This window comes from Brienomyrus brachyistius, chromosome 24, assembly GCF_023856365.1.
Source record: "Brienomyrus brachyistius isolate T26 chromosome 24, BBRACH_0.4, whole genome shotgun sequence".
Taxonomy (NCBI): Eukaryota; Metazoa; Chordata; class Actinopteri; order Osteoglossiformes; family Mormyridae; genus Brienomyrus; species Brienomyrus brachyistius.
This window is the reverse complement of record NC_064556.1, coordinates 6,268,305-6,295,513: the sequence shown is the minus strand read 5'-3', so window position 1 is coordinate 6,295,513 and position 27,209 is coordinate 6,268,305. Positions and strand designations below refer to the sequence as shown.

The window sequence follows — 27,209 nt, the reverse complement described above, 5'->3', positions numbered from 1 at the left end:
AACTGCATCATGAGTTTGAGAGAGAGAGAGAGAGAGAGAATTTTAGAAATACGGCTTTCAATGGGAGCAACTTGCGTCAAACTGGATTCACGTACTTGAGTCATTGCCGCCCTCTCGTGGTATGAAACATGATCCTGAATGGCGGCTTTAAATTCCGGATTGGTCCTTTATATTTGACAAACGCCGATTAATATTTGTTAACTAACAACTTCCGGTTATGCCTACGTTAATATTTATTACTAGCTGGAGGGAATATAGAAATACAGTAATACAAACATAGAAAAAAAATTGAAGTGCAGGAGAAATCAAATTTTGAGTGAGTAACTTTTATGAGGCTGATAAATGTTTTTAAAGCGGACTCAAGTGCTTAAACATACGTCAGGGCCTCAAATAGGCTAAGTACTATCAAATCTATAATCCATTAATCTATAAATAACGTGTATTTTACTGGCAAGAGTATTTTACTTGCGCTAGTACATCCATAATTAATAACGTGTATAAATCTGTCAATAAGCAAGCGATTGTTTTATCGGGTTATTGCGCCTGGTCATTTCCTACCCGCATTAGTTGTTAGAAATACCCTTAAAACGATTGTACGGAACAAACAACACGAACTGAGCCTTAAGAGTCACTGGTCATATATCCCGAACTAGTGAAGTTCTGAAATTTGAGTCGATTAACTATATTTAGTATTATTATTTGTTACTCAAATACCCGGTAACCGATTTATGGTATGCTGTAACAAAGTACTCGCGCATGTGTCTTCGTTGCATTGCAGACGTGAAGCACATTTATTGTAGCAGAGGGAAAACACCACATTCTCTGGCTGTTTATTAAGGAGAATCGCCCAGAATGCCCACAGGTCCATCGCTGGGATGTGTTGGCGTAGCACTGGACCCATTTGTTTTACCTCTTTACATCAAAAGCAGCACAGAGCGCACGAGGAAAGCATCATTACGTTTTTATTTTCACCAGTGCGCCGTGAGATTTCTATTTTTACAGAACCTCGCACCAAAATTGCATCCTTTGTTCTCCCAAAACAAGCAGGGAATCGTCAAACTCCATCAGCAAAAGAGACAGAAATTACATACATTCAGTCAAAGCCAACCATCGCGGAGACTGCAGGCGGCCCCGAAGCACAAATAAACAGCCGGCTTCCAACAGTGCAGCAAGTAATTGCTTGTCACCTGTCAGTGTCCTGGGGTTTGGACAGTCACTTTCAGTTTGAAGCACGAAGTCAAGTCTGTTGCATTCTGTCCTTTTGAGAAGTTAAAAAAAAAAAAAAAAAAAACAGCAAACTGAAATAAAACCTGAAACATAATCCAGAGTGAGAATCGTGAGTTTCCCAGAAGGGTATTAAACCGGTTAGCATATAACAAAAACACTTCCAAAACCGGCAAAGTTACTGACAACATGCAAATATCAGGCTTGATAATGTCACAATTTAAATTATAAACTTCACTGCGATCAATATATTCTAATATTTACAGATAGGGATTCAATACCGAAAGGACGGCAAGAAAGGTCCGAAATTCGAACAATCTGACCGAAAGATCCTACATTTCAAGGCACTCTATGGATAGTGTGGATTTAATACCTAAAACAGAAGCACCTCCAGCTAGCAAAGATGTATTAGGAAACTAGGATAAACACTGAACAGGTCCCCAAGTCCTTCTTAATTGGAAATACGTATCCTGCCCTCAATTCGCCCTCCACCACATTCCAAAAGCCTGCTTCACTAAGTCAACTCCATGTCAACACACTCTAGTCCTACTGCAGCGAACCGGGACCCCTTGCCCGCACCTCAGAGCGCCTCGAACAAACATATCCCTCCGCCACTAGGGGCATAATAACCGGGTAGGCGTGTTTTACATTAGCATCAGTACCCTAAGCCTCCACACGTCCTTCAGAGGTTCTAAGGGATCCCCACAAGCATCAAAAAGACACTTCGAATAAATAACGTTCATTAAACTGCACAAAATAAAGTTAGGAAATATAGAACACAAACAAACACGTGAATTTTAAATACTAAATTAGTTAAATATTAAACAAGTCAATCGCGAGAAAAAAACCGTTAAGAACGACGGCAGGTTTGAGCTTCAGTCTGTAGGCCGGGCCAGCCAATGAGAATCGGCACGTGATGGATCACTGCTCCTGCGTGTGCAAGGCGGTGCCCACCAGGGCGTGCCGGATGGTGCGACCATGCAGCTTGTAGCCGTCCAGCCTGACCACGGCCACGATGCCCGGCTGGACGCCCTCAGCCGGAACGTGACACACAATCTCATGGTCGTAGGGGTCGTACTGGCCGCCCACTGGGGTCATCTTCTCCAGGCCGTGTTTGGTGAAGACGCCCTGCAGGCTGCTCTGGATCTCGTTCAGCCTCAGCGACACCCTCTCCTCGCCCTCGAATTCGACCGCCGTCTGCTCCAGGAGGTCGGCAACCTCCACCAGGTCCCGGCAGAAGCTCTGGATGCCTGTGCGGGACAGGAGGTGAGAGAGAGTGAGGGCCGTGCATTGGCTCGGTTAAATCGCAGGATGTCTGGAGAAGGTGCCGAACTCACCAAACAGCTTGGCATCCTCCACAAACTTCTGCGTCTTCTTTCGTACCGTGTCGCAGTCAGCCAAAGCTTTTTTATATTTTTCCTGCCAACACATTGTACTGATTCTTTCAAGTCGGCTTGACGGAAATGCATTAAACCAAACATCCTGCTCGTAATTTTAGAAACAAACAAAATAAAAACTGCAAAAATTGTTTTAATGTAGGGGGGGTGGTTCGGCCCATCCAGGAGGTGCTCTTACAGTCAGATCCTGAACTTGTTCCTCCAACTTGCTGGCCTGCATCTCCAATGTCCTCACATTGGTGACCAAGTGCCTTTGGTCCTCCCGGTTGTCGTTGTCATGGCAGTAGTTTCCAGAGCTGCACTGCTCCGCGGCTTTGCTAGAGGAACGAACCAGGACCCTGGAAAGGATACAACTGATATAAAAAGACATCTTGCCATACAGGGTTGCAAAATTCTGGGAATATTCCCATTAATTCACATTCCTGTTCATTCCCATGCAAAGATTCCAACTTGGAATATTTCCAAAATTCTGCATCTTAATTTCCCATTCTAGGGGAAGTTAATGGAAAATTTCTGGGAAGGTTATAACCTTACTGCCATGTTTAAGCTAAATTGCTATGCCGAACAATATCAATCTACACTGTACTAGCCATTCAACACCAAGTACTAATAATCCAGTGTTATCACAGCCTTTATCTCAGTGTACCCACACATAAATCACAAATACAGCAAGGATTTTCATAGTTTGCTACTGAAAACGACGTTGCAGGTGTCGATTCCAGTCCACACAGGCTGCTTTCTACATGCGTTAGAGGTCACACATGTGCAGAAGATGGGCGTCTCACAAGAAAACTGCATTCTACTGCAGCAGAGCTGCCTCACCCAGCACTCAACCTGACATCGCAATCCTGAAAGAACTTTTATTTACAGGCCTCCATGGATGCGATGCCAGTCCGTAGCAGGGCACATTAATGCAAACGCAGTCGTGCATTCTGGGTAATTCATAGATACCATTGAGCCTAATGGCATGTCTTTGGACTGCGGGCGGAAACTGGAGCAGCCAAGAGAAACCCACAGGACAGGGGGAGAACGCGGAACTCCATACATGCCCATAAGCGTATGTACATATGTATGCACATACACACAGACAACAGAAGTGGGATCCAACCCACAACGGCGGGATCCACAGTGCCAGCCACACCTAAACAAACAAGAGCAACCCAAGACAAGAGGCACATTTAGAAGTACCCCTAAATTAAAAGGCGGTTCCAAACTAGTCTGTCCCCTATGGTCAGCAGAACCAATTTAACTTCTACATAATTTGGCGACTGACGTGAAAGCCAGGTATGGAAGGGTGCAACATCAAGGGCAGTTGTCTGACAGAAAAAAAAAAAGTTAATTTCAAAATGACAGTTTCAAACTGACAAGTTCCACTGGAGTAACAATTTCTCAAAGTAGTTTCTAGGAACTGAGTACTCAGTTCTTGATCCTGAGTCCTGAGCACAATGTCTGGACGGCCTCGCTGAGCAAGCAAGGCCGAATTCCATCATTAAGGGCTTACTGACAGTTATATAACTTTGGTGGATGGTAAGAGAACCAAAAGCCTTCGCTGACTGTCTTGCTCAACACTGGTAAAATCAACACTAGTAACCTTGAAACTGCGCTGCAAGTACAAAAAAAAAAAAAAACGGCAAGGAAATCGGGAATGATGCAGCTGACGCGGATTGAAAGTAAGGTTCTGTGGACTTTCTCAAGGAGATCCAAATATGCCACACTAATGGTGCAAATCAGGAACAAACTGCAGGGGGAAAAACAGCTGGAAGAGGAACACACAGAACCAGCGGGGCAGGCAGCAGCGAGATCTCTCAACAAGATTATCATCCGACTATCTAAACAACAGATTGGAAGGAAAATTACACTGCAATTACAGAAAGATGCTGATGGCTTGCAAGTGCAGTGAGGCATAGCGCTCCACGGGGACGCTTCTAAAAAGAGTCCAAGCCCAGTTTGTTTAGGATCTCGTGCTGTGAAGGATAAGAAGTTGCATCAGAAGACAAAGATGCAAAAGTTCAGCACTGTGGCGAACTACAAGTGCATCACAGGCCCCACTTAACGTGGTTTTACAATGCATCTTGGGAAATCAGACCGCAAGTGGACCGCGCTAAAAATAAGCGTGAACGACCACAAAGGCGCATTCCGTGATCCGATCACTTAAACCACTCGCCAAAGTGATCTCGTGCGCATTCGACCACATACCTTTTGTAGTATAAGCGGTAATGTGTCCCCGACAAAGTCTTCACAATGACCGCGCGAAGCAGCAAATAAATCTGATCACAAGTGGTCAACTGTACACCTTGAATATGCATTATAAACACATGTGTAAATGGATACGTGTCTCGGCCGTCTGCTTGTGGTCCGATCGGCCAAGACGCGTTTTAAAATGAAGTGTGAGCAAGGCTAGAGTTTCTAATGATGAAATTCAGTCAGTAAGATGAAACGTGTACAAAAAATGTCCCGATAAACGATCGTCTTCTGAACGCACGTTAGGCACCGAGTATTCGGCATTACATAAGACGCAACAGTACTGTACTTGCAATCCCAATGACATCAACACACACAGTGGGTGTGTGGATATGCACAGCTCTCCAGGACACACCAGTAAACGGGTTCAGTTCCACGGTGCAAAATCAGGGTTGCCAACTTTGGTCAGGTGGCTGACGTGAGATTTTCAATTCGAGACAAGTCTGCGCACACATGCAGTTGCAGTTGTATTACCTTGTGAATAGTCTATAGACCGTACGGTTTGCAAACTACCCCAACTACGTAATTTTAGCTTTATAATGGACTAATATAGACTTGCCCTAATATTTCCTGCGTGAGAGTCTGAAAGCATGTGTGTCAGAGCTGGCAACCCTGTGCAAAATAATCAAAGCGAAGAAAGCGTCGCACATTAAATGGCGCAACAATGTAGCCTGATAGCCTCCAGTGGAGGAAAAAAAACTGCAGTCGAACAGATACATTAAATGCCAGTTAGAAAGCTCGCCGAAATACGTGTGTCCCCTTTTTTATTATTAAAACATGACCACATAAAACCCACAAATGTACACGGACAGCAGGATGACTGCGATCAACACCACGCGCTTTATTAAGCTAACTGGCTACCGCGTGGTTTATCAGGTTAAAGAGTTGTGCTGAAAGAAACCGAAATATGAGCAACACTAATCGTCATCCGGGGGTACAGGCTAAGGTAAGGTAATGCCCTGGGGCTCATTACTAATTAAACGAGCAGATCAAAACAAAGGGCAACCAGCAAAACTGCATGGTTAAGCATACCATGGCTGACGATCCCTTAAAAACTGTCATATAGACAATATAAACTAGTTCTAGCCTCCTATAGCTAGTAACAAGCAGCGGGTTAAAAAAAAAAAACATCGACCCATTTTTTTGTTCACAGACTCGGAAATGGAAAAATACCCCTAATAAATCACACAGATAGCTGGCTAACTAGCCAGTCACGGGAACTAGTTTCGGGGTTACGTTACCGAACATAAGTTAAAACCTACTGGTACCGAGGTATCATTAACTAGTGCCAGTTTATGGCTGAATGAGGTGTTATACTAAATTAGCCAGATGTAGCGGCTGGTTAGCTGTCAGGTGTTAGCTAGCCGCCTGGTTACTGACGGACCACTGGTTAGCTACCTAGTCGGCTCCCCCTCGCTACATCACCCACAAAAGCCGCCCTCATCCACCTGCTGCCCCCCGGGCCGACGGACAGTAGTCTCCAGAAGGCGTTCGACGTTTTCCGGGCCAGCAGGACGCAAAACTCCGCCATGGCGGCGAGGAAGAGGCGGTCCGTGAGGCGCCGGGGGCGGGTTAGAGACCGAGGGTGCCGCGAGGGGGCGGAGGCAGCGCGCGGAGCAGGCGGAGGGAGCGCGCGCGGACGGGGCTGGGTGCGGTGATCCCCGCTGCAGGGCAGGGCTGCCAGCTCTCACGCATCTGGCGTTACACTTCCGCAAGAAATCTTACAGCAAATCTGTATTTTCTATTATAAACCTAAAATTAGCTACATCCAAAGCGTTGGGTAGTTAAATAAAACTGTTTACATTGCATGCAAATGTGCATGTGTGTGCAGACTTGTCTCGAATCGCCCAAATATTAGATTTCCTATTGCAAACCACACTACTATGTAGTACTAATATAACGAAGTGTCCCACAAAACAAGGTTTTCATTTTCTGGTGTAAAAAATGTGCACCCATACATAATCCAAACTGGGCCGAAACTGAACCATTTTCCAAGCTAAAATTCTAGGTATCCAGTTTATTTAGACCAATTTTAGGGAGCATTATATAAAAATATGGTAGAGATGCAGCACAATGTCTAAACAGGATTTGCTGTAGGCATTGGCAGTCGACAGACCTGTTTTATTCGCATTGCTTTACCGTTGCCTTCATGAAGACTGACATATTTAATTTCTTGATGCCGATACCCCCAGAAGGGAGCACGGAAAATGTTTACGTGCAGAATTTATTCATAAAACCGTGGCGTGCCATAGGTTTTCAGGTTTAACAATACACAGATCTTTCTGCAAGTTTTCTTATCAAAAGCAAAGAAATTTACAGTACACAACATAAAAACAACACACAGAAATGACACAAATTGTAAACAGAAATGTGTGTAAAAAGTTAATTCTGAAATCGTATTTCTATTTGTTGTTTTTTTTCTGTCAGTTCACACTGAAGAAATGAAACGTGAATTTAACAACATTAAATAAAGTGCAACATTTGTACATTTTAAAGGTAGATATTTAAATCAGAACCATAAGTAATGTCATTTAGGAACTATGACAATTTTTTACTAAAAATGAACAGAACAAACTTTAGGAGAATTAAATCAAATCCCCTGCCATGTAAGATTGCTGAAGAGCTCGTACTTTTTTTTGGTAACCATTAATTTTTACTTACTGCCTTTTGAAACCACATGCTATCATTCATCGGAGCCCTCATATTTTCAAGTGTCTGCCTTATCGTACTCATCAAAGCCTGACACTACTCTGGCAGTCATGTCAAAACTCAGAAGGAAGCCTGTGATGAGTATGTTCTGGAATCAGTGTAAATAGTGCAACGTTTCTGAATCTACACCTATATCTTTTGATCGCCATTCATCCATCAGATTATTTTCCCAAATGACGGACGCCTTTGTAATCTGCACGCGACTGTCTGGTATATCGGAAGGTTTCATTTCTGCCCATGGGATTAAAAAGACTGATTTTCAGGCTCGGTTTTATCGGGAGAGGCAGGAGAAACACAGATCCACACTCAGAACACTTGGAAAGTTCCGTGGGAGGAAACCTCGTCCACCTAGCTTCCTTTCTTCATCTCCCATTCCTGCAGAAAAGTATTAAATATTGATTATCAGCACCGCGAATGTGAGCATTCGAAAATAAAATTGAAAGGTTCATAGACTAATCAAGAAGTTAAATCTTATAATTACAATGTGTGTTTGCACTCCAACAAATTAAAAATACTGCCATTCTCATTAAGTACTATCCACGTGCCGAATTCTTCAGCGTGTACCTTGGCTTTTTGCAGGACATTTCCTCGCGCGGATGCGTATACCGGAAGGGCACTCTTGCGGATTTCCGAGCCGTTACTGACTGGAAGGTCTGCATTACTGTTGGGACTCTCGCTTTTCTTTCTCTCAACCTTGGATCAGAAGATAAACCAAAATAAAGATTTACTGCACCTGAAATATACTCCTATCACACGTATGTTAAATCCTGCAATGCAAAGCATCAGTATCGTTAACCATTATGAAGACAAATGGATATTCATAGTCACATATACAGTGAATCTTTTACCTATATAGTGAATAATAAAAACAGAATTTTTACTGGAAAAATAACCAGTTTACTACCATAATACTAATCATATGTATTCTTTTCGGTCTATAGCAGGGTTGCCCAATTCCAGTCCTGAAGGGCCAGAATCCAACAGAGTTTGCAGATTGTCCTCGTCAAACACAGCTTAATCAGCTAATTACTAAACTCTGTTGCTGACTGTCCTCCAGGACCGGAACTGGGGAACCCTGGTCCTGGTCTATAGTGTACTAGGGTGAATTATGGAAGTAGATATCTTCTGAAATCCACATAGGATTGCATCATGCCACTAGACGGTAGATTTTTGACCCCCAAAGGGGGTGTTGTTGACAGATTTGCTGCGTTTGACAGGAAGGTCTTCACAGGTTGAGCCTGGTCCTGATGTCTGGTGCCTGACCTGTGGTGTAGACGCCTTGCTGGTGGTCCTGCTCTCCACAGACGCCCCCAGCATGCCTCCTGCCAGAGATTTCTTCAGGTTCTCCTTCACCTCCGTCAACTTTAACTCTACGTCCACCCGCTGGCCCTCCTTCTCCCTACAGCACTCCTCGAGCTGGGCTAGACGCTCTTCCAGAAGCTTCTGCGGTCTTCCTGTTTTGATAAATCATCAGGTAGCACTTAACTTGAGGGGGCACAAATAATGTAGTAGTACGCTCTTAATTAATGTATTAATTAACCAAGACATGTACATGCACTGGTCTGTCGATGTGTTTGTCCTGTCGAATTAAAGTTAGCAAACGGGAATTAGATGTAGACGGATTCGCTCACCTGCGGGACTCTTCAGTTCCTCCCTGACTCCCCTTTTCTCCTTGCGCAGTGAGAGTAGGGTGTTACGGATATTCTCCTTCTCCTTCTCCAGCGCCTCCTCCTCACATCGGTACCTCCGGGCATCCTCCTCCGCCCGCGTCTTCCCGTACTTCCCGCAATGGTTAGTGTCTGAGGGCACCGGTGGAAGGACTGCATGACTGGCCACTCACCTGTAGTCTGAGTTACTTAGCCAGCTTACAACAACCTTTGCACTGCGTTGTGAGCCAAGCATTACAGACGCTGATGTGTGAACACAAGATGTGGGAATCTAAACTGCGAGCCATTTTATTATAACGAGAAAGCAATTCCACCTTCTAGGAGCTACATTTATTTTTTTTGGAAAGTATATCTTTGGCCTGTTAGTCAGAAACAGCCAAACACCCGTAATAAGACACTTTATTTGTTGTTTACATGAGACGCAGGTACACAAGAGTTCATTTCTCACACATCCCTTCTTTACTGACATATGCGAGACAGACTCACACATGTAGGTGAGAATAACAACAGTAGAAACAGGATTATGATGAATCTGCTCAGTATGTAAAATTCCCAGCCCAACACATGGAATCAGGCCCTTACTCCAGCCGTGGTTTCTTGTGTCCTGGAGGCTGTTATTTGAGTGCCTGCTGGAATCCGTCGAGAGCAGCTTCCCATGGGCCACTGGCTTGCGGCCCTGTTCCTCAAGCTGAGAGGGGATGAAAGGGTGGGGTGACTGGTGAGGCATGTTTTGAGACCTGTGTAGCTTAAGCAGTTGACGCGTCGCTCTTGGGAGTTTTAGATACACAAACATGTTCTGAGTGCAGAAGGCAAAATGATTGGTTATCTCTCTGAACCAATCATATTGTACAGGAGGTGGGTCCAAGCAACTTGAGGAGGCAGGATCAACCAATTAGATATCGTGGTCCCACCTCCTCTAGTCGCTTGGACCCTCCTCCTCCAATTTGACTGGTTATCTTTCTGAACCAATCATTTTTCCTTCTGCATTCAGGACACCTTTGTGAACGTAAAACTCCCACAAGCTGATGTATCACTCGCATCATATGCTACATGGAACAGAGGAAAAGAGTGCAAATCTGACGTGTTTTCTCGTCTCTGCAGATGCATCTAAATGGCAGGAAACTGAGACTCATTATATATATGTAATTAAATAAAAACATTTCTCAAATCTAACTGTCACACCCCACTAGGGTACCCAACACTCCTGAACACAGCTATGCAAAAACACACAAACTCATTGACACTTTAACAGAGTATAAAAATAATTATACATAAATCGATTTTAGGGACGTTAAAGTACTTAGAGTAAGAAAGTTAGTTTAAAATTAGAAACTGAGCATTGTGGAAAGCCAGTATGGTGTGGATTTATAACAGATCTATGGTCTGGATTATACACGTGTGGAAAGATGTAGGCTTTACTTCTGTAAAACTTACGGTGCGATGTAATTAAGTATTTAAGGCAACTGATACTGCTGACAGCCATATCCCTAATGCACCCACCCCACCTGCTGGGAGGAGGGGAGGTGATTGTGGCTGTGAGTAGGAAATGCACACCTGTACTTCCTCATAAGACACCTCATCGTACATTTCCGATCCCACTGAGATGGAGCTGGTGGAGGTCGCCCACCTAGTGCATGGAAAACAACAGGGGAACAGTAACTAGATTCACATATAGTGCATGCTTGACCTAACTGATCTAGCATGCTAGATTCAAATATAGTGCATGCTTGACCTGATTGATCTAGTATACTAGATTCAAATATAGTGCATGCATGACCTGACTGATCTAGTACACTAGATTCGCTTATAGTGCATGCATGAACTGACTGATCTAGTACACTAGATTCACATATAGTGCATGCTTGACCTGACTGATCTAGTACACTAGATTCACATATAGTGCATGCTTGACATGACTGATCTAGTACACTAGATTCGCATAATAGTGCATGCTTGACCTGACTGATCTAGTACACTAGATTCACATATAGTGCATGCTTGACCTGACTGATCTAGTACACTAGATTCACATATAGTGCATGCTTGACCTGACTGATCTAGTACACTACACTGACTATACTGAATCCAGCACCCTCAACAATGATGACGGGGGGTGGGGGGGTGGTGCACTCACAGAAATGAGCGCCGGGCCGCGTCCCGGACACTGGAGACGGCCTCCAAATCCACGTACTCGTAGCGCAGAGCATCAAGGTCGGCGCCGCAGCCGGTCTCGGCCAGCAGCAGCCCGAGCCAGCGGCCCATGTCCTCGCAGGAGCAGGCCTGCGGGCGCAGTCACAGGCTGGCATGGCCACATGCGGCTGAAGCCTGCTTGCTAGCTAGTTTCCTGGCTACTCTGATACACTTTTGCTTCCTGGCTGCTCGTCAGGCAAATATTTGAGAACCTCCATTTTCCCTTGATTCCTAATGCAGCCCTAGTGGGCCGGGGGGGTGGGGGGGGGGGTATCCCCTCCAGCATTCATATTAAACCCTTAATAGCTACTAACTGCAACTGTTCATACGGTTTGTTTTTAGTCCTATATTGTAATTTGTAAATTTAGCAATAGCTGACAAATCTCATAGATATAAATAGATATTACAGCCATTTCTTTCTCTGCTGACCATGGGTCCTGATGGGGCTGGTTGTCATGGTAATATACCTACTTAGGCTTTCATACCTCCAGCGTGATGACCTCTGACCCTCCTCTTAGGATCCGGAAGGCAAAGGGGTGCTTGGGGTCGAGTCCGGAGGACACTTCGCAGCCACACAGGTCCACCGTGACTGGGGGGCCCGAGTCTACGCAGCCGGACCGGACCTGTAGCGAGCCGGCCCACAGGGAGCACCAGCGCTTCTCCCAGCCGCACTCCGTCAGCACACTCAGGAGGCCTGGGGGCGGAGGGAGGGAGCCTGAGGAGCTACCGCCAGGACGAAAGCAAAGGAGGCGCACAGGGGAAGGAGGCGCACAGGGGAAGGAGGCGCACAGGGGAAGGAGGCGCACAGGGGAAGGAGGCGCACAGGGGAAGGAGGCGCACAGGGGAAGGAGGCGCACAGGGGAAGGAGGCGCACAGGGGAAGGAGGCGCACAGGGGAAGGAGGCCGGCCTACTCACCACATCTGGGATTCTTCTCATCCGGGGGGGCGGCTCGGGGCAGGGGGGCTTTCTTCCTGGGGAAGTTGATAATCCGGGTGAATTTACGCCCCGCCACGCTCATCGTGCCCGTCAGCTCCGACAGAGCGCCCCGCTTCGCTTTACCTGTGGGGGGGGGGGGGGGGGGGAGAGGTCCTACCAGTGAGACCCTTAGCAACGCAGCGCAAAAAAAAAAAATCAATAAAAGGAGCAACATCTGGGGCGGGGGTAGGGTGGGAGAGGCAGGGGACTGGGGTCACTGCGAAAGGAACGTGCCCCGGGGCGCCTCCCAGACTCGGGGGGGTTTAAGTGGGCGGCCAGCATACGGCTTCCGGAGTATAGCTGGGAATGTCTCACGGAACGGATGCATCACTACTGTTATACTCATCTCTGTCCATATGGTGTAGGCGAATTAATCTGCGACAGGTATATATACCGTGCAGGGTGTGTGTGTGTGTGTGTTTGTGTATATATACATACATACATGCAAGCAAATAAATATAGACATATATAATATATATATATATATATATATACATATACACACACACACACACACACACACACACACACACATTGTATGTACAGTACTATGCGTCCAAAAACTTAACAGAGGATTCTTCTTCTGTAAACTATATTTACCTACAGCTACAAATAAAGGAACCTGAACCGTTTCCAATCTGTTCCTCGGGAACCTCCAGACGGTCCACGGTTCTGTCAGCTGGGAGGGACCGTCATGGGGTCTCTGAGGACCGGGTTGGGAAACACTGGTCTGAACCGGGGGGTTCGGATGGGCGATAGAGATGCGGACGGCGTACAGAGGGTAGATGGAGGTTGAGCGTGCTCACGGCCGTCCTTGGCGGGGCGGGGGGACGAGCCGCGGGGGTCAGTGGTCTGCTTGTCCGCGGACAGTTTCTGCGAGAGAGTCAGTCAGCCATAAGAACAAGCAGCAGCGAGATGTACAGCCCCCCAGGGGAGATGAACTCGCTCATGTTCAGTGCAGAGAAGACAAGGTGGGGGCCAAAGACACACTGGATGTGTACAGAACACGCAGGCTGGAAATCCCCCTTCATCTGAAACCAACGCCCCTTCCTCACCAGAACCTATCCCAAGTATGTACTTGGGAATAAAATGAAATGCATGCATACGATTCACATTTTAAGATCACTATAGGAAGTCAAAGATCAAAATTCGTGTTGACACTTAGATAGGAGATCCCCATCTGTAAGACAAAGCGGTAGGTTCTTCAGGTCCAAAGAGTAGAAGTCCAGACCAATATTTAGTTTCAAGCAGCCAACTCTGTGACTAACTTTTTATACTCGGCTGGTTGGCTGAAACAAAATCTTGGTCTGGATTTTTACTCTCTGGACCCGAGTTACCCACCTCTGGGTAGTGATGGAGCAGCCCCTCGATCACAGTCACCTGATCCAGCTCCATCTTGCGGAGGATCATGGGAGAGATGGATCCATCCATCCCGTAATTTATGTTTCCCTGACTGCTCACCTCCCTGATCACCTGTACAGACGTTGAGCACAGAGGAGAAACAGATTTAGCTGAACACGCTGCGTGTGTTCAGGTCAACGGAGCCCGGAGCGGCGGTAACGGCGGAGGGGCGTCACCGTGAGCCAGCCCTCAGCCTGCTCTTTGCTCTGCACAGCCAGCACCAGCGCCTCGCTGCCTGGCAGCGAGAACCGCAGCTCGTGCTTCTTACGCCGGCCGTCTTTGGGCACGTAGATGACGTTGCACAGGTTCAGCGGCAGGTCGATGCAGGGGGTGACATCCTTGGAGCTCTTGTAACACTGCGATCGATGGGGGACACGTTCATTCATTGAGCTTTCGGCCAAAATTGATTTACAAGCGAGGATCAGGGTCAGTAAGAGGTCAAGGGTCATGCACAAGGGCCCGGCTGTGACATCACTCAGCCAGTCATGGAATTTTTAATTGTTGATCTAAGGCTCTATGTTTTTGTCTGTTTTGTCTGTTCGTTTTTGTCCATTTTTGGCTATTTTCTCTGTATTTTGTCCATTCGTTTCGGTCTAATTTGTCTATTTGTTTATGTGTATTTTGCAGTCATTTTTTTCTTATTTTTATTCATTCTCATCTTGCTAGACTGCTAAAACTTTTTCTCTTTCTAATGCATATCGTATCATGAACAATGCAGAAAGCGGCCATTAAAGCATCTCACCGCAAAGTGGTACAGGGTGTGATTGTGTATGTGGCAAATGAAACTTGACACCCGAACCCGTGACCTTCTGATCACAGACATAAAGCCATAACCCAGGAGCCAGACACCACCCACACATAGGAACATACCTATATATACCTAAACATACCTATTTGTATACTGCTGCATGTCATTTTCCTTTAATACAGACTTTCCCAGACTTACAACCCATGGAACTTTTTTCGACGTGCACATACCAAAGTTTTTTTTTTTTTTCGAAATGTTATTTTCACATACATTTATTCACTGCTATGCTATACAGTACATGCCGCGTAACAGTCCGCTGTACTGTATGGCAAAGCAACCACTCCAGTATCACACACGTTTCCCAGCGCTTTTCTTGCACCTAAAAGTGTGATTATCCTCTTCCGACACACGTCCAGTTTGACAAACAATTTGGCTGTCGGCAAGAAACCCAGACGCAAGGAACAGTCTGTATATTGCACCCGAGTCGTGTGCTGTGTTCCGTTTACTTCGGATGTCGGACCCGGGAATAACTGCATTCCAGTACAACAAGGCGGAAAGTCATTTAGCAATAGCAGGGACCTGTTTCGGAGAGCAGGGTTTCTTATTCAGCAGGACAACTTGTCAGATGTAAGGTACACCCATTCAAAAGGCCTTTATCTTCATTCACTTATATTTGGCTCAGACTACTTTAAACCTGACAAGTTATCCGGCTATGCGAGAAATCCTGCTTTCTTAAACAGGCCCCAGTTCTAGCCTGGTTCATCGTCATCCATTGTTAGCAATATCAGTTGATAATGCATTCTGCGTTATTTCGGCCATAAAAACACTTTAGCAACATGTCCACAGATAGCGGTTGGACAATAGTATGTGTACGACTGACTTACAAATACAAATGAGACATAAGTGCTAATAAACGGTGTGTAACTGCAGCGTTCACTTCTGCTGATGAAGGGAGCAGCCATCTTGGATTCTGAGGTCAGGGCTGCAGAGGTTCCTCCGACTTTCCAATTCGGAATTCCGACTTTTCCCATTTGAAATTTCTGACAAAGATCTTGGATATATCGACTTGGAACACAGCACCGATTAAGGAAAGGTCTGATTAATATGGTAAGCCTGGAACAATGGCAAAATGATGACCATTGTACAATGCATCCATCAGAGGTTAGTAAGGGAGGTTAGCCATCGCATGTGTCAGAATGAGACAGGTCACATGGCACTGGCAGGTCACATGGCCCACATAGGTCACATGGCACTGGCAGGTCACATGGCACTGGCAGGTCACATGGCCCACAGGTCACATGGCACTGGCAGGTCACATGGCACTGGCAGGTCACATGGCCCACATAGGTCACATGGCACTGGCAGGTCACATGGTCCTCGCAGGTCACATGGCACTGGCAGGTCACATGGCCCACATAGGTCACATGGCACTGGCAGGTCACATGGTCCTCGCAGGTCACATGGCCCTCGCAGGTCACATGGCCCTCGCAGGTCACATGGCCCTCGCAGGTCACATGGCCCTCGCAGGTCACATGGCCCTCGCAGGTCACATGGGGCCATTGTGCAGGCCTCACCAGGAGCCTGTCCTCCCGGATGAGGGTCAGCTGCTTGGTCCACTGGCCGAAGCGCCTCTTCCGCAGCAGGACGGCACAGACGTGACATGGCTTCACGGGGCCTGCCGTCTTTCCCCCCGAGGTCCACCGGTGACTCAGCTGCCGGACTTTGGCCTCGTCCTCGTCCTCGTCGTACGACTCATAAGAGCTGCTCAGGGCGTCCGAGTCGTCTTCTGCACAGACAGCAGCACACACTCCTGAACTTTAGTGCGCCAAGGTTTTGGACCTGTTAGGTGTTTAGTTTTTTTTTTAAGTGCAAAACAAAATGCATTAAAAAACAAAGCAACAAATTAAGAAAATTGAAAGAAATAATAAACCACAAAACATGATGTTCCACATTTTCTCAAAATTGTTTTTATTTGGTGCGTTTTCCTAATTTTCTTGTGCATTTTTTAATCGGTTGTGCTTTTTGCACTTCTGGGCCACTGTACTTGGTCATAGTCCCTAAGTGACCCACTTTTCCAACGCCAATCCAGCTTACCAGAACCTTTGTGCAGGCAGTTTATTTGCGTGGGGGGGTAGCCTTCCTCAGCGTCTTCATAGTAGCCGTCTTCTACGGAGTTGACAAGACTGGAGCTGCCTATGCAATCGGGGGGGGGGGGGGGGGGGGGGGGGGGGGGGGGTAGAGACGAGCGATCAGGGGTCATGAACCCAAAAGCCTGTCCTTCAAATGAAAGGTGCACATGTATATGTATATAAGTGCATAACACCATGTAGATCCAGGGCTGGATCTGCCCCTCCAGAGGCCATGTGACAATGCAGTCTACTCACGATTCAGTTTGACAGACCAGTGTTCCCCCATTCGGTCCTCAGGGACCCACAGTCAGTCCACAGTCATGCTCTCAGGAGCTGGGAGGGAGCAAAAATGTGGCCTGTCTGTGGGTCTCCGAGGACCGGATTGGGAAACAATGTGACAGACGATTCAGGGCTGATGATTCGATATACTAACAACATATTTCAACAAAATAAGACTGAAGAGAGCTAAGATGCCACAGGTCTTATTTATTCCTTCTTAGGCATTTATGTTTACAAAATTTATGTTTATTTTTTTTCTTGCAGCCTTTTCCTTATTCTACACACTCCGGTGCGACATGCAAAAATAAAATCTCAAAGCAAAACTGAGATTATGTCTGTTGCGCCCTCTAGTGTTAACGTTAATAAATGATTTTATGCCACGCTGCATTGTTACATCCCTAAGAGGCCTGGGGCAATCTTTACTTGGGAGCCCCTCCCCTGAGAAAACTGATCATTTCGCTTCCCCCACACCGCAGGTCATTCGAGGGCCTTGGCAGCAGCCAGCCTTGTATATTACCCCCAATCGATCCTGCTGCATCGTTGCTGTCCTCGTCGCGGTTTCGATATATCGCTGTTGTTGGCATACGAAATTATGTTGGAATTTTTTTTAGGAGTTTTTGGGAGATTTGCAAAAGCTATAGACGACATGAGCAAGTCGACACAGAAAAGTTTAATGACTCATAAATTCATGTCTTGGATCCGGGCCCCTATGTAACTGGCCAGTTTTAGCATAAGAGTTAAATGTGTTTGCACTCACTCGGGGGGGTAATGCTTTGGGGCACACAGTCTGGACCAATCGGATCAGCTACCTCGTAGTATTCTTCTGGGGGGGGGTGTGGTGGGCAGAGGGGGCGGTGAATCCTCTAGACTCTGCAGAATAAGGGAACAGGTATATGGAAAATCACGGCAGCCTTCGACGTGGAAGCTGATCTGGGAACAGTACACTGTGCTATGCGAGGCTTAGCCAGCTGAGAACGGCAGCAGTGTTAAGCAGACCTGAAATGAAGCGAAATATTCACAGGACCCAAACAGTCCTTCAGGGTGCTTTGTTTTTCTGTGACAGGACGTCGCTTACTGATTTCGACGGGACAATGCTGTCCCTCTTCTGTTCCTCCGGCTTCTCTGTATTACCGAAATCCTTGAAATCACAGTCTGAAGGATCAGAGATCAGAAATTAGTAAAGTCATACAACCGTGTTTTCATCCTGACAAAGTTCGCTTCTGCGCTAGATGTTGGTAAGCGAGGCATGTGGCCCTCCAGTGAAATTCACATTCATCCTTACTCAGAACAGCTGTCAACTGATGAACTTAAAATGTCTTAAAACGTAACAGGAGTTTATCCAGGAGAGATAATCTCCAGACCTGTAAGGACGACGGGGGGAACTTGGGAAAGCAGTTACTTGCGGATTCTCAATTTCCTCGATGTCCTGTAAAACCCCGTCAATCCGAGGCTTGTTTACAGACACCGTTAATAAAGTGGCCTCATCGTGTGACAGCTTCCACGCCCTGCCCTGAATGGCAGAGCCTTTCATTTTCATATTCTCTTTCTCGCGGTTTATTGTCCTGCCAAGAGCTCAGGATATCGATTTCACACTGCCTGAAACTGCAATAAAATCTGCTCTAACCGTTTCCTAAAAACACAGCTCCTCGCAGCAATGGCCGGCACACGTGTTTTTTCACAAAACAACGACTGCAAAAAATGTCAACCGGGACGCAGTACTTCGCCGCCAAAACCAACCACTTCCTTACCGAAATCTTCAAAGAGGGATTCCACGAATCTCGTGCCATTTCCATGGAACGCGGTGTTCATGTAGATACCATCAGTGCCATTTACTGCAACAGATATCGAAAAGCACTGAATAAACCCAGAGATGTTACTACTTCGGATTCAGCCTCCCATCCCCTTCTTCTGCCAGACCACATCTCCTCCAGGCAGCAGTATCAGACAGCTCCCTCTCACACACATCAATCACATCACAGTGGACACAGCAGATCGAACACTCCACCGAGCGGCACAGCAGACCATCTTGCATTCATGCAGACTGTTGTTTTAAACGCTTAGCTGCTTTTTGAGCGCTTACACGTTTTAATCATTTATACAGCCAAAGTACTTCAGGTGGAGCTCCCTTCGGAGCACTATCACAGACACCCTCCAGGGGGCGACCTTCAGGTTCAGGGCTACAGTACATGCTACTGTATCCTTTTTATTGATAGAGAGGGGATGACATGATGATGTTACCCGGCTACTGGAGAAAGGTCTGGCTGCAGAATGCCAAGTGATCTCTGTGAGCAGGATCACTGTGGAGCTGGAAATCACATGACCTCCACATCAGGCCCAGACACGACGCTACTGAACTCATTAGGCTGAACCCCTGGAAAGGAAGCACCTGGTTTCCTTTAAAATGTAGAAGACAGATATTTCTCTTAATATCCTAAGATACGGAGGTGAGAATTTCACATCAAAATAGCCAATTTAAAATATACTATTAACGGCAGTTCCCATAGATTTAAATGAAATTAACATCTGGTCCCGATGTTGCGCTAATCTCTCTGAAATAGCGAATGTGTATTTTAATAGAGATGACAAAGTCAGTTTGTGACGTTACGCTAACGTCATATCCAGTGTTATTGTGGAGGTGATTTTGAGCCTCCTAGTAGAGGCACCACCTCCCTTCCTGAAGTTTGCATGACGTCATGTCCGGGCGAGGTGTGGAGGTCCTGTGATTTCCGGCTCCACAGTGGAGTTCCCCCTGGTGGAGGTTCTGCAGTCAGATCCTCCTGAGCTACCGTGGTTCTGTAGCCTCTCTGGAGACCGGAGAGGACCACATGATCCAGAGAGCGGCAGAATCCATCATGGATGCTTGGAGAAGGTGCCGGAAAGTCCTCCCACCTGAGGATGGCAGCCGTCTGAGCAGGTGGATGACGGCCGCCTTCTTCTCGGCCGTGGCGGGACTCAGGGTCTCCTGGTCCAGCAGCTTCAGCAAGACGTTCAGCTCCGTCACCAGCTGCTCCATCACTGTAAGGAACCAACGGTCAGAAGAAACCAAAAGCACAGAAGTACATCCCTCCTGACAATCCTTTCTCAAGTCCTCAATCGGACAAACTGATTTAAACCCAGAAAACTGGTTACGGTTCCTCTGAAAACCTGAGATTCTCGGTTCTGAAGCTGTCCTTGCAAAGTTCTGACCACAATGTCATGGGATCAGACCCTCCCATCTATGAATCAGTACTGCCCTCAGAGACCGTGTTCATACTCCTGCACTTGCTGTAATCATGCATGTGTCACTAATGTTAATGTGAAACAGCTGGATGCATCTTTCAATCAAGGAAACAAACCAATCGAAGCACAAGAAGAATGGAACTATTTAGCCAATCACATGAACCTTTCGGTGTTAAGGTAGTTTGTAAAACCTGAAGTAGCTCAAGGTGTCCAGGATGACGTGGATTATCTGGTCACCCTATATTATGAGACTTGTTAATCTATTTCTGCACATCTAAAAAGTACAGTCTGCTCTGGATGTGATCGAACTAGAGTAATGCTCCCACAGCTGAGCAGCTTCTGACAACTCGGGGACGCCCTGCGGGACGCCGTACCCTCGGCTGATGCCACAGCCACGGAACATCTGGAAATTTTGGATCATCGGCTGGACAAACCTGCCTAAAGTATCCATGTGAATGGCTGACAGTGTGACGCCGTAAACAGGCGTGACTGGGCAAGGCCTGAATCGATTTTATATGCTGATCCCCAGCGAACACTGCTCAGCGGTGCACAGACAATGGCCGAACTGTTTCGCCCAAATTCCTCATGAAAGAGGAGGAAGTGCTAAGGGACCCTACATTCTGGACCGTCCGTCGAGTCGAGATCTGCAGAACGCACAAAGAATCCATTATGGGTCTTTTGGTACAGCACCTCTGGAAAAGCGTCAAGATTCTATTTCTATACTTGTTCCTCTTGGAATCAGAAACATCGGAGGGAGGTGTCGAGAACAGCTGCCATGACTCATCGATCCCTACGCATTAATAAGAAGAGATGACAGCCCTTCGACGATCCATTATCAAGTGGCTGTTCCATAGTATGGTGTTACTATACACAACCGGCTTGAATCCAGATGTGCTTTTTCATCTTGGTTTCCAATACACTTCAACTCCAGAATCGCAGTGTATGATAAGCAGACTCTGAAATCCCATCAGCACGTGAACAAGAATGATGGTGTCCCATCCTGAGACCGTCAACGAGGGGCAGGTATCTCAAAGCCCTCAAAACTTAGGAAAGTCCATAGGCCAGGATCAGTCAACCGCAATAGTGAACATCCACACAGATGTTAGCATTATACAAAACGTCATCGACCTATCTAAAATTTGTTTTGAATCGATTGTCTGCTTCTTGTTCTCAATAATTGCGAAAGCTAAACTGACATGCATGACTACAAGCAAGTCGAATCATTTAGCAGGCTGGACACAAAATCGTCGTGCGTCCTGGGTCGTGAAAGCTGAAATCGAAAGATTTTTTAAAACCTTGACACGAAGATCATTCGCTCAATTAGGCGCACTCACACATCTGTCCTAGAAAATCCTTCAATGACAGACAAAAAGAGCGAAAATGAGACCTACCAATGGCAACAGCTGAGGGGGACGAAATGCCCTCCATTTTCCAGAGAAAAACGTGAGAAAGTGTCAACGGGTGATTTTTACAGCAGCTTTAGGTGCCTTTCTGTGTACGGCTTCTACATTTACACACAATGAGTAGCCTACTCATGTACAGCTTTCCATACTTCTTCAAAGGAACTGCATGGCTGCCCTCCCCCCAACAGAACATTTATACATTTGTCCTTGAATGAATGAAACGAGATAAAGAAAACAAACGACTCACAATAGTGTTTTGAGCGTGTGGACGAAGGCTGGCTAGGAGGAGGAACGGAAAGTTAGCAGAAGGCTAATCTGATGAAAGCATGCTGTAGGATGTTTCTGCTATTGTACGGAGCGGCATGAAGACCACTACCCATGGCCTGCGGTCTCAAGGGGACCCCGGCGGTCCATTGTCTGTGTGAGAATACTTTGGTGCCAAAAATGGAGTATCCAACTCCGTTTCCAAGCCACTCCCCTTCCTGTGCAACATCCTATCACCCCCCCCCTCAAGCCCCATTCCCACAATCCCTACATTCCCACCCCCAACATGCCAGTCACTTTATCTAACCCCAACACACTTAGCAAACCCAACCACAGCGCTGCCTCTCCTCTCTGCTCCAATGAAGTCAAGTCAACGTGACGGGACGATATTAACATGGGCCCCGACTCAGAACGTCCAATCAAACCCCCTTGCCTCAACCTGCTTGCTACATCATCCGCCAATGGCGCGTGATGCCACCCTGAATACAGCGAAACGCTGCAAAGCAAGTCTCAGCGAAACACTGTCGTAGAAGCAGACAACACAGACAGTCAGAAAAGGTGAGTGTATCTGTGTGGCCCAGGTGCATTCTGGGTAGAAGGATACGCCCCGCAGCTGTTTCCTGTGCAGGCTGAAGTTAGCCTGTATCTCCCTGCACCTTCTGCTTCCTGTTCCTGTGAGTCTGCCTTCCAGAGACTTGCATTGTGTTTCTTGTGCATTCTCCACGACACACAACCACCTTTAACCAACTTAAGATGAATGACGTTACATTAGACCCAACAACAGCCCTCTGTCCTACCTTTCTGCCTCGTGTTGTGCAGTCCCCTCTCATTTCATGCAGAGAAAAACGTGCTGATGCTGATCATATAGCCTGTCTGAGAAGGTTCATTGGTCTACATGAAACATTCCGCCTTTCAATAAAACCACAAAGCGATGCATGAACATATTTTTTAAGTCCTATGCTTGCTCAAAATTCCAAAACGGGTGATTATCCATCCATCCATCCATCCATTTTCCAAATCGCTTATCCTACTGGGTCACGGGGGGTCCGGAGCCTAACCTGGAAGCAATGGGCACGAGGCAGGGAACAACCCAGGATGGGGGGCCAGCCCATCGCAGGGCACACTCACACACCATTCACTCACACATGCACACCTACGGGCAATTTAGGAAGTCCAATTAGCCTCAGCATGTTTTTGGACTGTGGGGGGAACCCGGAGTACCCGGAGGAAACCCCACGACGACATGGGGAGAACATGCAAACTCCGCACACATGTAACCCAGGCAGAGATTCGAACCCGGGTCCAGAGGTGTGAGGCGACAGTGCTAACCACTGCACCACCATGATTATTTTCCGGCATTTAAGAAGACAGAACCATTGCTTTATAACTTCTGTTGTCAACGTTCCGGTGAAAGCACGTTTGGCAGGAACTACTTAAAGTCCTACCAGCTCGCCCTGGCTGAGTAGAATTTGGGTCATGATGGGCCTGGAGCCTATTCCAGGAAACATCTTTTATGGGATGCAAACCCATCCCTAGGCTCACAAAATTCAGAGATGGAAATTTTTAACTGCAGGTGGAAACCCATGCAAACACTGGAGGTGAGTGTCAAACACACAACCCTTTCTATACATAAAGCTTTGTCTCCTTAAATCTGTGAACCCCTGAAATAGATGGTGGAAGATCCAAGCACTGCAGGTGTCAACAGGAAGGGGGGGACCACAGGAGACACGTCAACAGCCTAAACAAGCCCTCAGGAGGAATTGCTCAAAACCATAATTCAGATATGAACAATCGTCCCAACCTTCCTGTTCCACTTTCAGAGAAAAAAAGTCGTCTCTGTCCATCCTGTCGTTTACACGGAGAGTATTTTTATCTGGGCGTGTAGTTGGTGATGGCATGCAAAATTGAACCTAATCAGGGAACGTCACCCTGGAGGTGCTAAGCCGGGAAATGGCGAGATCTCACGTGGCACAAGCCCACGTTCATCTTATTACTGGATGTTTACATAGCACAGTAAAGACCTGAAAAATTATTTTGAATAACACTAGACATAAGTATGTAAACATCTGAGAAATTGGCTCTTTAGGGACTGAAGAAAAAGGCAGCAGGATTGAAGGAAGAATCCAGAAATTTCAGGGAGAGATCAAGCTTGGAAATTGACCGAACAGGGTTGTCTGCAACCAGCTGATCCCAGTGCTTGTCAGAAGTCCTCCAGTTACGTCTATAATACAGAGAAGGAATCGGAGAAAGCGGGGTGACCTCACATTGGTTGGTAGGTGCAATGACCGAGCACCATACTGAGAGTCAGCAAACGAAACTGGGAGATTATGATAAATGACGTTTGCCAAGTGACCCCAAGATCAGTCCTTGGTCAGAGGTCTCTTAAGTGTCTGGTTATCGCTCCACACTCTTTCCAGCTCAAACTGACATTTCCAGAGAAGACAGAAGATCCCCAGACAAAGACCCACTTCAGCCCGGCCGGCGTACCCCCCCCCCCCCCCCCCCCCGCTGCCCAAGCTTCATACGCTTTATGACTTCACTTCACATCTATGCATGCTGTGCATTTTTCCTCTTTAAAACTCTTTGTAAATCCATCGGCCAATCAGAGTAGCGGCTTTGTCCTTCTGTCCACAAATATCTATGAAAGTATCAATGCATCTGAAGGTTCATTCACTCTGCAGCTCAAAGCAAAAAGTATAGAGAAGGAACTGTGTGCTTTCATCGCTGCTCTTAAATGGAGCTTTAAATCAGGCCTCGTCTATCGACAATGAAAAAGGCAATTAAATTAAGAAAACTTCACCCCGAATCGGAATAGGCAGTTACATGTTGTTGTTCAGTGTTACTGCACTATACCCATACTGGCTAAGGATCAGAGGAGACAGTTTCAGGCCCAGAAAGTACAAATCCAGACCATGATTTACTTTCAACCAACCAGTTGAGCATATAAAGAGTCACAGTCACAGAGAACTCAACTAGTTTGTAGTTGTGATGAGGAGCAGCGGAAAACCGCTGCGATGTTATGGTGTTATTAATGGCAGCTTGGCAGACGTAGGCGAGAAGCAAATGCACAGAATGGAAAGGGTGGGGAGAGGACCGAGGCCCAAGACCCCCCCCCCCCCCCCCCGGGGGTTTTTGTAAAGGGCAGCGGGGTGAACGACTGGAGTATCCAGGCCCACGTTTATGAAGAGAAAACCCAACGTCATGTGCGAGTGGAAATGCCCGTCTTACATGACCACAGCGGTCTGCAGAGACAGAGGCCTGTGCACTAGAAGAACTTGAATATCAATCGTCAGGAGAGGGACAAAGCGTTATTTATAGCATTATTAAAATATTAATTGACTGACAACAGTAATCGTTTTATGAAGAATAAAATAATTTTACTTCAACATAAAGCCTCTTAGAACTTTCTGGAAAGACGCATATACAAATCTAAATGCATTTGACGCGATTATTGTATTTAAAATCATATATCGGGGAAAAAAAACATGGATTAGACAAGATCTGATATTTGAAATGAAGTTATTTTGCTTCCTTTTCTGCCTTCGATATTTCATTTTGTCCCTACTGCATGATTCAATCGTACAGCAAATAAACAAAGTAACAAAAACAAATTAAATACTGGGCCGAAAATATTTTGGCTCAAATGCTAAAAGTCACTTGAGGGAACTCGTACTTTTTCCTGAAGGCGACCTTCTGGTTTCTTAAAGTGTAGGAGTAAAAATCTTCTTTTCCAGATGTAACTCGTCTTCCATTGTGTCCCAGATAAACATCCATGTGCAATAACAAAACACGGGGCTTGTTTTGAAATGCACACGAAGCCGTAAGAATGCCTGTCCCTTTGCTGCACACATGACAGCAACTATACGAATATAGCGGTCAATTTAAACATCGCATTCAAACACACCCCTGCAGCCCTCATCAGGAAAGGAATGGATGAAAGCAATCATTAAACATTACTATGAAAAGCTGTTACACAATTTAACAACAGCGTCCTGACATATTTGTCTAACAAATATTCATAAATTGTCAGAAAACAGGATGCAGTCCTGGTACGGTTTTGTTCCCCAAGGTAAATACAACATTAACGTCCCAGCAGCGGAACAAAAATGTTCTTCAGAGTCCTTTTCTGTACATTTTAAGTTACATTTACCTGCAGCTAAGGGTATAATTTGCAGACCCTTGAGGGTACAGCCCCGGTGACAAATAATTGTACCCTCAAAAGCACAAATTGGTACCGTGTTCTGACGGTCCAGGTGTAATGAAGCGGACGTGTTCTGGCGAGTTATGCCAGCATTCGAGTTTATATAAACGCAACGCCGCAAAAATCCCAGAAATCAGAACCACAGAATTAAACGTCCCATTCAATACAAAATCAAAATCTATCAGTCGTTAATGTTCCATGTATATAGATGCATTTATTGTCCGACAAACACACATTTCATGAAAGACACTGTTCCGAAGTAAATGAAGGCAGAGCCTATCTTGTTGATCGCTTTTTCATAGTCGACGGCAACATGTTGTAATTTCAGTCGGTTGAGCATTAAAACCAATGCAAGTCAACCGAATGATTCCAAACACCTGCGATATTACGCGAAGCACGATTCAATCCGTCAAAATATTATCAGGGTGTAGAAAATGAAACATGTTTTAATGTTCCATAAAGTCTAGTACATCAAATTAAAATGAGCTGTGCGTAACATTTATGAACAATGTTACGATTCAGTCGTAAATCACCAGCTGTAGTCCGTCGCAATTACGCATGTTTTCAGTAAATAATTGCACAATATCCCAACAGCTGATTAACATGATAATTACCGTACAATAAACACGAAGATGACAAATACTGTTGCATCGGACACTTACAGCTGCCAGCAGCCGCATCCATGCAGGAAAAAGTTTTATATCTCAGGGAACCAGCAGCGGCTTCCAGGCAAGACACGCAGCCCCGTGCGTAGTACAAGCGGCAGATGTTAATGGAGTCATTCAAAGTGCGAGCATCTTACTTCCTTCTCCCTTTATAAACTCACAGGGTCCTAAAGCGAACTTCGTGGTCACCCGAAGACGAGCGCTTCTCCCGGGTAAATATAGCAACAACAACAACAGCAATAAATAATAATAATAATAATAATAATAATAATAATAATAAACTAAGGGTGAGTCAAACCTGAGTTTTACTCGGCATTTCCGTTTATCAAAAACCCATTTCCCCCTTGTTTATAACGAAAAGTAAAAGGAAGAGGTTCCCGCACTAGCATCTGCCTTGTCGTGGTCGGTTTCGCCCGGATTGCCGTTTATTATTCCTGGCTGACCGAAAAGGTCCATAACAGCCGCTGGCGTTCTGCAGTGACTCAGCTCTCGGCCC

The 27,209-nt window shown here is 46.1% G+C and overlaps 2 protein-coding genes across 4 annotated transcripts; both read right to left on the bottom strand.

Annotated features, from left to right (window-relative positions):
• Positions 1 to 761: 761 nt before the first annotated feature.
• On the bottom strand, positions 762 to 6,469 carry LOC125719905 (grpE protein homolog 2, mitochondrial-like). 3 transcript variants are annotated; one of them, XM_048994753.1, is made up of 4 exons: positions 6,311 to 6,469; positions 2,800 to 2,959; positions 2,562 to 2,643; positions 762 to 2,474 (listed from the first exon to the last, which is right to left on the bottom strand). In XM_048994753.1, the coding sequence occupies exons 1-4, from the start codon at positions 6,391 to 6,393 to the stop codon at positions 2,146 to 2,148; spliced, it is 654 nt and encodes a 217-aa protein (XP_048850710.1). In that variant the 5' UTR covers positions 6,394 to 6,469; the 3' UTR covers positions 762 to 2,145. The 3 variants fall into 3 exon arrangements, with proteins under 3 accessions (XP_048850710.1, XP_048850711.1, XP_048850709.1); XM_048994754.1 differs by having other exon boundaries at positions 6,261 to 6,351; XM_048994752.1 differs by lacking the exon at positions 6,311 to 6,469 and adding an exon at positions 4,818 to 6,253.
• A 395-nt stretch (positions 6,470 to 6,864) lies between these two features.
• On the bottom strand, positions 6,865 to 27,186 carry LOC125719875 (actin filament-associated protein 1-like 1). Its single transcript, XM_048994670.1, is given in 20 exon segments — positions 6,865 to 7,946; positions 8,136 to 8,264; positions 8,835 to 9,025; positions 9,203 to 9,370; positions 9,821 to 9,926; positions 10,793 to 10,865; positions 11,373 to 11,518; positions 11,914 to 12,122; positions 12,345 to 12,488; positions 13,181 to 13,277; positions 13,746 to 13,877; positions 13,982 to 14,161; positions 16,128 to 16,339; positions 16,648 to 16,746; positions 17,719 to 17,794; positions 17,796 to 17,831; positions 18,037 to 18,113; positions 18,710 to 18,793; positions 19,851 to 19,976; positions 26,711 to 27,186. Coding segments are annotated over 20 exon segments (2,334 nt in total). The 5' UTR covers positions 26,733 to 27,186; the 3' UTR covers positions 6,865 to 7,919.
• Positions 27,187 to 27,209: the final 23 nt, after the last annotated feature.